The following is a 13591-nucleotide window of genomic DNA, read 5'->3' on the forward strand; positions in this document are numbered from 1 at the left end:
CTCTTTGGTTGGTGGTTTAGACCCTGGGAGCTCCGGAGTGTCTGGTTACTTGATACTGTTGTTGTTCCTTTGGTGATGCAAACCCCTTCAGTTCCTTCAGTCCTTTCTCTAACTCCTCCTTTGGGGACCCCATTCTCAGTCCAATAGTTGGCTGCCTGCACCAGCATCTGTATCTGTCAGGCTTTGGCAGAGCCTCTCAAGAGACAGCTATATAAGGCTCTTGTCAGCATGCACTCAATACGTTAGACTCCAGAGAATCAAATAACCCTAATAAAAATGGGGTATAGAGCTAAACAAAAAATTCTCTACCAAGAATAGCCATGAAGCACCTAAAGAAATGTTCAACATCCTTAGTCATCAGGAAAATGTAAATCAAAACAACCCTGAGATCCACCTCATACCAGTCAGAATGGCTTAGACCCAAAACTCAGGTGACAGCATATGCTGGTGAGGATGTGGAGAAAGAGGAGCACTCCTCCATTGTTGATAGGATTGCAAACTGGTACAACCATTCTGGAAATCAGTCTGTTGATTCCTCAGAAAATTGGACATAGTACTACCTGAGGACCCAGCTATACCACTCCTCGGCATATACCCAAAAGATGCTCCAACCTTTAACAAGGACACATGCTCCACTACATTTATAGCAGCCTTATTTATAATAGCCAGAAGCTGGAAACAGCCCAGATGTCCTTCAACAGAGGAATGCATGGAGAAAATGTGGTACATTTACACAATAGTGAGGACATTATTTTCTAATTTTAGGAAGACAGAAACAAAGACAGGTTGTACTGTTCCCTGACCTCCATCCTCTGGCTCATTGCTCTGCCAGCCTCCCAGAGGAGGCCTGTGGAGCCATAGGAACATCCAGGTAAGAAACCACCAGCCAATCCTCTGCTTGCTGGGTACACCTGGGTCGCAACCTTCAGAGGAAAGCATCATGCTCTTCCCTGAGCTTCATTGTCAGGGCAACAGCTCTGCTTGCGTCAGAAATATCCAGTCAAAACTAGGAGTAACCAGATGACTAAAGGACAGCATAAGAACACAATCAACAAGAGTCAGGGCAGTATGGCACCATGAGAGCCCAGCTATTCTACTACAACAAGCTGTGGATATTCTAAGACAGCTGAAGCACAGGAAGATGATCCTAAACCCAACTGTGTATGCTTTTTTCCCTAGCATGATTATATTCTCTTGATGCCATGAGCCTCCTGATCTGGAGCAGGTTGAAATGAGACACAGAGTAGGACTCTGGTGTGGCTTTAAATACTAATGGTCTCTGGACATTCTATCTTTCTAACTATACTGAACGCTGATGTTAACTTCCAAAAAGTCCTACAAACTTTCTTTCTCATTCTGAGTGTTAAAAGCCACCAGTTTGAGCGATTAACAACTGTAGCCTAACAACAGACAGAGATTAAGTAATGTAGACTCTTTTCTATCTCAGCAGAAACTGCACTGCTCTAACTTTCAGCCTGCTAGTTGAATTTGCAGAAGAAAAGGAAACACTTTGAAAAGTGAATTTAGCGTTTATTTCTAAGTTGCAAAAAGTTACCTATGAAATGTCTCTAAGAAGAAATTTGCTCACTACTTCTTTGTCCTCAGCACTTATACATCTTTCAGAATACCTGATCACATAGTAAAAAGTTCATCATAAGTTTACATATAAATTCAAACCATAAATTGAAATAGAAGTTTACAACAGAGAATGTTTACATATATATTCCATTAGGAGTAGTTATCTGGCTAGACATTTGCTACCTGTCACAGCTCCAAGGTTTATCAAAAGTTAAAAACAGTAACTAAGTTATTAGTGAAGTTTTATATAGATAAAACCAGTCAATATTTTATCTTCTGTCCCAGTACCTATAATAAGTCATTAGTTTCATTTCTATGGCCTTTGGTTAATAGTTTTACAACCTCTTGAAATGTGCTCTGACTGCTGAAAATCTGTTTACTCTCAGAAGCAATTAATTAGTGACACATAGAAGACTGGTAGCAGTTTTGACTATAAGAAACGACCTAGTATCAGTTCCATTATAAAAAAAACTTAATAAATACTGATATAATTTTAGGAATTCTTTTAGGATCATCATAAACAATTGAGAAGCCATCTATTTGTATATATAGGATCAATACAAGACAGTATAGCTTTGTAGATCTGCAGAGATCTACTCAAAAGGGTGGACTAATATATAGTGATAGTTATATAGTGTCAGGAAAAGCATATTAATAGCAGGGATCTTTCCAAACATGATTTTATCCTGAGCTTTGTCTATAGGATTAAATCTGTTATTTTTTTTTAACCTGAGGCAGAATATTTTAAGAGGATTACCTGTTAGTTATTAGCTTTTCCTATGATAATGGCTCCTGACATCTTGAAATAATTTTCCTTGAAATTCCACAGTCACTCATCTGCCCCACTGTTGTGGTAATTATTAAAATTGGAATCATTTATCCTGTATTAGTGCTGGAACCCTAGGGCCGCATGGCATCAGTGGGATATTTTCATCTCAGTTATCAAGCATCTCACTTACTAAGCTTTATCCCATTTCACACTGCTGACGGCTACTCTCTGAGCCCATCAGCAATCTCTCTATCCATTTAGTTCCAAAGGTGGGTTGCTGCCATGCCATTGTCATACAGAGACCTCCTGTCTTATAGCTCTTTTACTATAAACTCTGCTCACATTCCCAGCTTCCAACCCCAGGTCCCAGCAGTGGCTACCCTCTAGTAACTCTCTGTTGCTTCTCTGTTTACATTGCCAGCATCCACCTCCTAATGGTTATGGTAAAAACTCCCAACAACCCAATAAAATCAAGACTCAATAAGCTGTAATTTAGTAATCAGATTTATATATTAAAATTCCAATCCACAATATATCCACACAATAAACTCACAACCAAATGATAATGATATAAACCACCCACCTAGATAAGAAAAATTGACCTACAGAGATCTATCCCTTAAGAAATATTCATAACTACCTATGGCCATTTAAGGCCACATGGATCTGGGCCGTCCTTCTCTGCCTCCAACTTGGTTCTCTTTTTTTCCTCTTTTCCCCTGCCTTACAATACCTTTGTCCCCACGTTATTTATTACACTTCAGTCATGGGCCTTGATCCATCCTGTGCCATCCCTGACTTTCATAAAGACATCATCCTACACACCACAATGTATTTGAGACATTTATTATAGTGATAATTTATCACCACAGAACAATATTTGCTTTAAGTATTTGTGTGCTTTACAGACGTTAAAGACTACTGAGATGAAAGTAATGCATTTCTCCAAATCAGTAGAATTATAATAGATATATATTGCATTGATGTTCAATCAAATAACAAATCACACACAGAAAATTGATACTATATGATGTTTATTTTATTCAATGCAATGATTTCTGGAAATGAATATGTAATAAATTATATACCCAGAGATGTACTTTTAGAAAGGAATTGGAGGAAGTTAGTTATTGCAGAATGCAACCTTTCATGCAAAAGTAGAGGGTAAGGTGGAATGGAGCTACATGTTCTTCAGAAAAATCTCCTGTACATGAAATAACTGCTCACACAGAAAAACAATCATGTGAATGAGAGTTTCATTTTTAAAATATGGTTGCAGCTTACAACTGCATTTCTCTCCTCATTTTCCTCCTTCCAAGTCTTCTCGTATATCCATCCTCATTCTCTTTTAAATTCACAGTTTTATATTTACTGTTGATATATTTGTATGTTCTTTTAACCTCATCATGATTTTGTTCTCTTAAAAGATTTTGTTTCTTTAAAATTCCAGAAAAGTTACCCAACTGCTTTAAACTTTGTGTTTTGAAAAGCTCAAAGTCTTTTGTACTATATCCCAGAAGACTTCTTTCACCTGCTGGTTTCTTAGTGTATAAATGAAGGGGTTCAGGAGAGGGGCAATTGAAGTATACAGCAAAGCTACACCTTTAGACACAGTCACTCTCTCTTGCAGATGGTTTAATATATACGAAGATGCAACTACCATATGTTATGGAGACAACAATCATGTGGGAAGTTCAGGTGGAGAAGGCTTTGGTTCTTTGCTGTGCAGAAGGGAAATTCATAATAGTCTTAATGATGAAAGAGTAAGAAAGACTCACTAGTACCAGTATAATTGCAAGTGTCACCACTGCTAAGGCAAAGGACATCATTTCTAGGATATGAGTGTCTGTGCAGGAGATCTGCAAAATAGGAGAAGTTTCACACATAAAATGATCAATTACCCTGGAATCACAGAAATCCAGCTTCAGACCCATTGCCACTGGGGGAAAGATGATCAAGAACCCAGTCACCCAGGAGCTGAGGACAAGTTGGTAACACACTCTGTTGTTCATGATGATAGGGTAGTGTAATGGTCTGCAGATGGCAACATAGCGATCATAGGACATGGCAGCCAGGAGATAAATTCTGTGACTCCCAGCAAAAGAATGAAAAACAACTGAGATGCACAACTATTATAGGAAATAGTTTTGTCTCCAGTCACAATGGTTGTCAAGAATCTGGGAATACACACTGTTATGAACATGATTTCCAAAAGGGAGAAATTACGGAGAAAGAAATAGATTGGAGTTTTGAGGCGAAGGTCCAGCAGAGTGAGGAGCACCATGATTAAATTTCCCACCAGGCTCATCATATAATTGAGAAAGAGAAATAGAAAAACCACAATTTGCAATCGTGGGTCATCTGTCAATCCCAAAAGAATGAAGTTAAGTTCCTTTGACTGATTTTTCATCCTCATTTGTGAGCCTTAGCAAACAAACATAGGAAACTAAAAACAAAATATTTTATGCTCATTAGTGTTTTGTTTTGTTATTTATTTACATCCCAAATGCTGCTGCCCTCTTCTGGTTCCCTGAAATTTTGGGCTAGAAAACATTTGAAAACTGATTTTATGTTATTGACCCTTTTGGGGAAATTTTGTAACATCAGTTTTCAAATGTTTTCTAGCCCAAAATTTCAGGTGACACATAATTGTATGCCATTGGTAAATTATAAACTTGTCCTAGTCTGATTTTTATTAGCATTCTTCTCATAATCCACCCCTCCATCCCTGTGCACCCCCCCAAGAAAAGCAGAGTATTTTCATTTTTCATTAATTTGCAAATGCAAACTAGCTCATTTACTTCCAAATGGCCTCTACTGTCATGTAGGGCAGGAGCTTCCGAACCCCTTCTTGAGACTCTGAAGTAGCCTGGACTACTGTGTCCCTGGTTCTTGCTTATTTGTGGATTAATTTTTTTGGAAATTATTGTTTAATTATACTATTCCCCCTTTCCCTTTCTTTTTTCTCAACTTTCCCTTGTACCCCGTTTTCTCGTTCTCTCTCTGATTCTTTTTTCTCTTCAATACATGAATTTGCATGTATTCCTAAATACATAAGTACAACCTGCTCAGTCTGTATAGTGTTACTAGTGTATGGCTTCAGAGCAGACAGTTTGGTATTGATGTATATGAAGTCATTTGCAACTATATTAACTTTAGTGTCTATTTTAAAATATGAGTCTTAATATCATTATTTTACTGCGAGAATATCACCTAGAGATTGCAATCAAATCTTATCTATTTGATGATAAGGTAATTTTAGCTAAAGATTTAAGAATTAGCATATAATTTTGATCAAATCCAAACTCAGGTCTACTCAGCATAATGCTACTAAAAACAGTAAAGTAAGCCAAATCATATTTCACAGTTTTTTAAAATTGTTTGTATATATGTATGTATGTATGTATATACATATGTATGTATGAAACTATGTATGTATAGATATATATTTCAGATTTCCTTACATACATTTCACTTGAAAAAATTTCAAAATAGAGATTTTGAAACAAGTGCTTATGGACACTGAATACTGTAAATAATTGAGAAAACACATCACTATGCAAAGATAATATCCTAAATAATGCACATGCACAGTATAGCCAAAAGTAGAGAATGATGTCAAAAAGTGATTAAATAAAAGCCAATATTAACTGGTCAATTCGCCTTTCAGCCAACATTACACTGAGAAAAAATATAATAAAATAGTATTGATAATGAAATCTTGTCCTCTGAATGCACTAAGTCAGATAGGACTTATGGGAATTGATAGCATAGTCTAAGTGGAAAATATTGACATGCATGAATATAAGGTTTTATGTGAACAGCAAGTGTTACTGCTAATGTCATGGGAAAAAGGAGTAAGAAAAGGTGATTTGGATGTCATTACACTGAGCTACATGTACTCAGAATCATGCATACACAAATACATATATATGACACATAATTTTCAAGTGTCTAACATATATTAATATGCATAACTGAAAATTGTTCTTTAGTAGTGACTTGTCTGCAGAAGAAACTGTATATTTACAAGACAAGAAAATGAAGCAAACAGGGTTATCCTATTTTCAGGCTAGTAAGGGTTCAGATTGATCATAGGGCATCCTTAATATTTCCTGGTTGTATGTCAGTTGCTAGATCATCCCACGTTATATGAAAACTAAAAACAAGTTTTTGATAGCATCAATTGGATATAAACCTTGGAACAGGACCACAAGAATGTATGCTAAGTCCTTAAGTCCTATTTGGGGAACCTCTATTTTATTCTCATACTAGATGTACCAAGTTAAATATCACTACTGGAATGTCTTAGAGAACTTTTCTCTCCACATCCCCAACTAAACACTTTCTATAAGGTCCTTGCTCATTGACATGAGAGGCATTGCATTATATTTTTGATATGAAACTGTTTTTCAAACTGACTTGAATGTGGAGTTGTTCAAAGAAAGGCAATTAAAGAATCACTAGTATTTAAAAGATTTAAATTTACCTTAAAGATGGAAACAGCATATTTCTTGAACAATGTAGCAGCCCCTTGTTTTGGCTTTCATGAATCATCAATTCTACTTGGTTCTTTCTGGCTTTGCATTCAGATTTGGCAGAAGGAATAAAAAGTAACTGCAGAATAAGCAACCAAACAGAAACCACAGAGTTTATTCTTCTGGGATTGTCAGATGACCCTAAGCTCCAGGTTGTGATATTCATTTTTCTCCTCATCACCTACACACTCAGCATCACAGGGAACCTGACCATCATCACTCTCACATTGCTGGATTCTCACCTCCAGACCCCCATGCATTTCTTTCTCAAGAATTTCTCTGTTTTAGAAATATCCTTCACAACTGCCATCATACCAAACTTCTTGGGCTCCATTATCTCAGGGGATAAAACCAATTCCTTCATCAACTGCAAAACACAGTTATTTTTTCTTATTCTATTTGGAGAAATTGAATTTTACCTTCTAGCTGTCATGTCCTATGACCGTTACACTGTCATCTGCAAGCCTCTGCATTACCAGACCATCATGAGTCAGAAGGTCTGCACAATGCTGGTGTTTGCTTGCTGGCTGGTTTCTTTCCTAGTCATCTTCCCCGCACTCATGTTGGTCCTACAGCTTGATTATTGTGGGCTCAATATCATTGATCACTATGCCTGTTATTATTTCCCCCTGCTTCAACTTTCCTGTTCAGATTCAAGATTCCTGGAGAGGAAGGGGTTTTCTTGTGCTGTCTTTATCCTAACGTTCACTTTAGTGTTAATATTTCTGTCCTACACATACATCATCAGAACAATTGTGGAGATTCCTTCTGCTAGTCAGAGGTCAAAGACCTTTTCCACATGTTCTTCCCACATGATTGTCATCTCCATCTCTTATGGAAGCTGCATTTTTATGTACATTAAACCCTAAGTTGTATATGGAGCATCATTGACCAAGGGAGTTGCCATACTAAATACCTCAGTAGCCCCCATGCTTAACCCCTTCATTTATAGCCTGAGAAATCAGCAAGTCAGGCAAGCCTTTATGAACATGGCAAGGAAGATGGTGTTTTTTCACAGGTACATGAAATGATGTTGCCTGTGAACGAGAGGTATATTTAAGGCCAAGTAAGATAATAAAGTATAAGATTTCAGTGGCGTACTTAACATCGTTGTGTGTCTCTCTGTCTTTGATCATTTGTTTTTCATAACATTATTAAACTATTTATGTAATTTTTACTCATGCAATTAAAATTGCTTTCCTAAACAGTTCTAACACAATTTTCTAGTATAGTATTACTGCAATTTTTAAACTTTATTAATTTATAGCTATCAGTTATATTATAATATTGTTCCACAAAACGGAGTTATGTTTATAAACATTTATATATTATTCACTACACATTAAAATGCCACTCTGTAGTTCCTAAGCTTTTTATGTTGATAATTTAAAGTAATTTATATCATTTTTCCCTTCTCTATGTTCCTTTCAAATTCAACCATATATACCTTCTCAGTCTTTCAAATTCAGGAACTCTTTTTTCATAATATGAATACATATTCTTAAACACATAAGAACAACCTGCTTACTGTGTATGAAGTCACTTCTATTTCCTTTCTTAAGGATTACCATTTTGTATTGGTTAATCAATTACTGTGTGCTAAATTTTTTAAATAAAATTTCCAAATTTAACATTGAAAAATGATTGAAATACCACATCACTGAAAGAAACCTAAGTTTTATGTATTATCCAAGCCATGTTCGCTGATGCTCACTCTCATAATTTATGCTCCAGTGACTTGATTGTTGAGATGAGACAGCATAGACCATTCCTCATTTAAACTTTAGGGACAAGTGTTAAGTAGATGTTTACATTATTAAATTTTCTAAGTGCTTAACATATAATTAACATTATTTCTCTGAAAGTAATTGATATTCATATATATATGTGTGTGTGTGTGATTAAATTAATAAAATTTTAGACAATGATACACAACATACATGTTTAAAAAAGCTGTGAAGAACCAGTGAGAATGGCTAAGATCAAAAACTCAGGTGACAGCAAATGCTGGCGAGGATGCGGAGAAAGAGGAACACTCCTCCATTGTTGGTGGGATTGCAGACTGGTACAACCATTCTGGAAATCAGTCTGGAGGTTCCTCAGAAAATTGGACATTGAACTGCCTGAGGATCCAGCTATACCTCTCCTGGTCATATACCCAAAAGATGCCCAACATATAAAAAAAGACACGTGCTCCACTATGTTCATAGCAGCCTTATTTATAATATCCAGAAGCTGGAAAGAACCCAGATGCCCTTCAACAGAGGAATGGATACAGAAAATGTGGTACATCTACACAATGGAATATTACTCAGCTATCAAAAAACAATGACTTTATGAAATTCGTAGGCAAATGGTTGGAACTGGAAAATATCGTCCTGAGTGAGGTAACCCAATCACAGAAAAACACACATGGTATGCACTCATTGATAAGTGGCTATTAGCCCAAATGCTTGAATTACCCTGGATGAACAGAACACATGAAACTCAAATGATCAAAATGTGAATGCTTCACTCCTTCTTTAAAAGGGGAACAAGAATAACCTTGGCAGGGAATAGAGAGGCAAAGATTAAAACAGAGACAGAAGGAACACCCATTCAGAGCCTGCCCCACATGTGGCCCATACATATACAACCATCCAATTAGACAAGATGGATGAAGCAAGCCAGAATACAGCAAATACAGAGGCGAATGCCAGCAGCAAACCACTGAACTGAGAACAGGACCCCCACTGAAGGAATCAGAGAAAGAACTGGAAAGCTTGAAGGGGCTCGAGACCCCTTATGAACAACAATGTCAAGCAACCAGAGCTTCCAGGGACTAAGCCACTACATAAAGACTATACATGGACTGACCCTGAACTCTGACCTCATAGGTAGCATTGAATATCCTAGTAAGAGCACCAGTGGAAGGGGAAGCCCTGGGTCCTGCTAAGACTGAACCCCCAGTGAACTAGACTGTGGGGGAGGGCGGCAATTGGGGAGGGTTGGGGAGGGAACACCCATAAAGAAGGGGAGGGAGAAGTTAGGGGATGTTGGCCCATAAACCGAAAGGAATAACACTCAAATGTAAATAAGACATACTCAAGTTAATAAAAAAAAAAAAAGCTGTGAAGAAATCACTATTATATCTAGGAGTCAAATTTACTATCACAGAGTCTAACAAGAGAAATAATATTCTGAATATTTTCAGAAGAAAAACTTTAAATTTATATTTGTTTGTATGCATTGCTCAAATGTAAGTTGAGGGTTTATATGTATACATATATATATATACATATATATATATATAAATCATACAAAACATTAAGTATAGTTTATAATAAATATGGATATATATATATATATATATATATTCCATAGTTCTAGAGTGGTTAAACTATGATATGGATTTAACTTATAACAATCTCACAATCGTTTTTTTTATGTTTTTTTATATATATATAAATCATTTTTTGGGAGACATATTTCCTTATTTACATTTCAAACGTTATTTCCTTTCTGGGTTTCCTGTCCATAATCCCCCATCACCTCCCCCTCCCAATAAATGTGTTCCTATCCCCATCATCCCACCTTTACCACCACACCCGGTGCCCCGACATTCCCCTGCACTGGGGGTTCAACCTTGGCAAGACCAAGGGCTTCTCTTTCCATTAGTGCCCAACAAGGCTATCCTCGGCTACATATGCAGTTGGAGCCTGGGTCAGTACATGTACAATATTTGTGTTTAGTTTCTGGGAGCTCTGGTTGGTGGGCATTGTTATTCTTATGGGGTTGCAAGCCCCTTCAGCTCTTTCAATCGTTTCTCTAATTCCTGCATAGGACATCCCATTTTGAGTTCAGTGGTTTGTTGCTAACGTTCACATCTGTATTTCATATGCTCTGGTTATGTCTCTCAGGAGAGATCTATATCTGGTTCCAGTCATCATGTACTTCTTAGCTTAATCAATCTTACCTAGTTTTGGTATATATATATATATATATATATATATATATATATATATATATCACACACACACACACACACACACACACATGTGTGTGTGTGTATGTGTATGTATATGTATATGTATATGTCCATATGTGTGTACACACACCCACACACACGTGGGGCAGGCTCTGAATGGCTGTTCCTTCAGTCTCTGCTCTAAACTTTGCCTCCATATCCCCTCCTTTGGATATTTTTGTTCCCCATTTTAAGAAGGAGTGAAGCTTCCACATTTTGGTCATTCTTCTTCTTGAGCTTCCTGTGGTCTGTGAATTGCATCTTGGGTAATTTGAGCTTTTGGGCTAATATCCACTTATCAGTGAGTGCATACCATGTGTCTTTTTTCTGTGATTGGGTTACCTCTCTCAGGATGATATTTTCTAGTTCATTCCATTTGCCTATTAACTTCAGAAAATCACTGTGTTGAGAGCTGAGTAGTACTCCATTGTGTAGATGTACTACACTTTCTGTATTGATTCCTCTGTTGGGCATGTGGGTTCTTTCCAACTTCTGGCTATTATAAATGGGGCTGCAATGAACAGAGTGGAGCATATTTCATTGTTGTATGTTGGAGCATCTTTTGGGTATATGCCCAGGAGAGGTATAACTGTTCCTCAGGTAGTGCAATGTCCAATTTTCTGAGGAACCTCCAGACTGATTTCCAGAGTGGTTGTACCAGTTTGAAATCCCACCAACAGTGAAAGAGTGTTCTTCATTCTTCACATCCTTGCCAGCATCTGCTGTCACCTGAGTATTTATCTTAGCCATTCTCACTGGTTTCAGGTGGCATCACAGGGTTGTTTTGATTTGCACTTCCCTGATGACTAAGGATGTTCAATATTTCTTTAGGTGCTTCTCAGCCATTCAGTATTCCTCAGCTGAGAATTCTTTGTTTAGCTCTCCACCCCATATTTGATTGGGTTATTTGGCTATCTGGAGTCCAACTTCTTGAGTTCTTGGTATACTTTGGATATTAGCCCTGTGTCTGATATAGGATTGGTAAAGTTCTTTTTCCAATCTGTTGGTTGCCGTTTTGTCCTAATGACAGTGTCCTTTGCCTTACAGAAGCTTTGCAGTTTTATGAGGTCCCATTTGTCGATTCTTGTTATTAGAGCATAAGCCATTGGTGTTTTGTTCAGGAAATGTTCCCTAATGCCCATGTGTTCAAGACTATTTCCCAGTTTTCCTTCTATTAGTTTTAGTGTATGTGGTTTGATGTAGATGTCTTTGATCCACTTAGACATAAGGTTTGTACAGGGTGGTATGAATAGATCAATTTGCATTCTTCTACATGCTAACCTCCAGTTGAACCAGCACCATTTGTTGAAAATGCTATCTTTTTTTTCCCATTGGATGGTCTTAGCTCCTCTGTCAAAGATCAAGTGACCATTGGTATGTCGGTTCATTTCTTGGTCTTCTGTTTTGTTCCTCTGATCTACCTGCCTCTTCTCTGTACCAATGCCATATATATTTTTAAAATCATTATTGCTCTGTAATACTGCTTGAGGCCAGGGATGGTGATACCTCCAGAAGTTCTTTTATTGTTGAGTATAGTTTTTGATATCCTGTGATTTTTGTCATTCCAAATGAATTTGAAAGTTGCTCTTTCTGTCTCTATGAAGAATTGAGTTGGAATTTTTATGGTGATTGCATTGAATCTGTAAATTGCTTTTGGCAAAATGGCCATTTTACTAAATTAATCCTGCCAATCCATGAGTATGGGAGGTCTTTCCATCTTCTGAGATCTTTTTCAATTTTTTTTTCAGAGATTTGAAGTTCTCATCATACAGATCTTTCACTTGCTTTGTTAAAGTCACACTGAGGTATTTTATATTATTTGGGATGATTGTGAAGTGTATTATTTCCCTAATTTCCTTTCTTAGCCTATTTATCCTTTGAGTATAGGAAGGTTACTGATTTGTTTGAGTTAATTTTATACCCGGCCACTTTGCTGAAGTGTTTATCAGGATTAGGAATTCTCAGGTGGAACTCTTGGGGTCACTTAAATATATTTTCATATCATCTGAAAATAGTGATATTTTGACTTCTTATTTTCCAATTTGTATCCCTTTCACCTCCTTTCATTGTCTGATTGCTCTGGCTAGGACTTAGAGTACTATATTGAATGAGTATGGAGAGAGTGGGCAGCTTTGTCTTGTCCCTATTTTAATGGGGTTGTTTCAAGTTTCTCTCCATTTTATTTGATGTTAGCTACTGGTTTGCTGTATATTGCTTTTACTATGTTAGGTATGACCCTTGAATTCCTGAGTTTTCCAGAACTTTTATCATGAAGGGGTGTTGAATATTGTCAAATGCTTTCTTAGCATCTAATGACATGATCATGTGGTTTTTATCTTTGAGTTTGTTAAGATAGTAGATTATGTTGATAGATTTCTGTATATTGAACCATCCCTTCATCCCTGGTATGAAGCCTACATGAACATGATGGATGATCAGTTTGAAGTGATTTAGGATTTTGTTTGCAAAAATTTGAGTATTTTTGTGTCAATATTCATAAGGGAAATAGGTTTGAACTTTTCTTTCTTTGTTGGATATTTGTGTGGTTTTGGTATAAGTACAATGGTGGCTTCATAGAAGGAATTTGGTAGTGCTCTGACTGTTTATATTTGTGGGATAATTTGGACAGTATTGGTATGAGTCTTCTATGAAGTTCTGATAGAATTGTGCACTAAACCATTCTGGTCCCGGGCTCTTTTT

General features: G+C 36.9%; 1 protein-coding gene and 1 pseudogene across 1 annotated transcript; one reads left to right on the forward strand and one right to left on the reverse strand.

Annotated features, from left to right (window-relative positions):
- Positions 1-3815: 3815 nt before the first annotated feature.
- LOC116889929 lies at positions 3816-4757 on the reverse strand (annotated as a pseudogene).
- A 1384-nt stretch (positions 4758-6141) lies between these two features.
- LOC116909850 (olfactory receptor 6C1-like) lies at positions 6142-7916 on the forward strand. Its single transcript, XM_032913615.1, is given in 2 exon segments — positions 6142-6214; positions 6940-7916. Coding segments are annotated over 2 exon segments (1050 nt in total).
- The last annotated feature ends 5675 nt before the right edge of the window (positions 7917-13591 follow it).

Source organism: Rattus rattus, chromosome 1 (assembly GCF_011064425.1).
Source record: "Rattus rattus isolate New Zealand chromosome 1, Rrattus_CSIRO_v1, whole genome shotgun sequence".
NCBI classification, from domain to species: domain Eukaryota; kingdom Metazoa; phylum Chordata; class Mammalia; order Rodentia; family Muridae; genus Rattus; species Rattus rattus.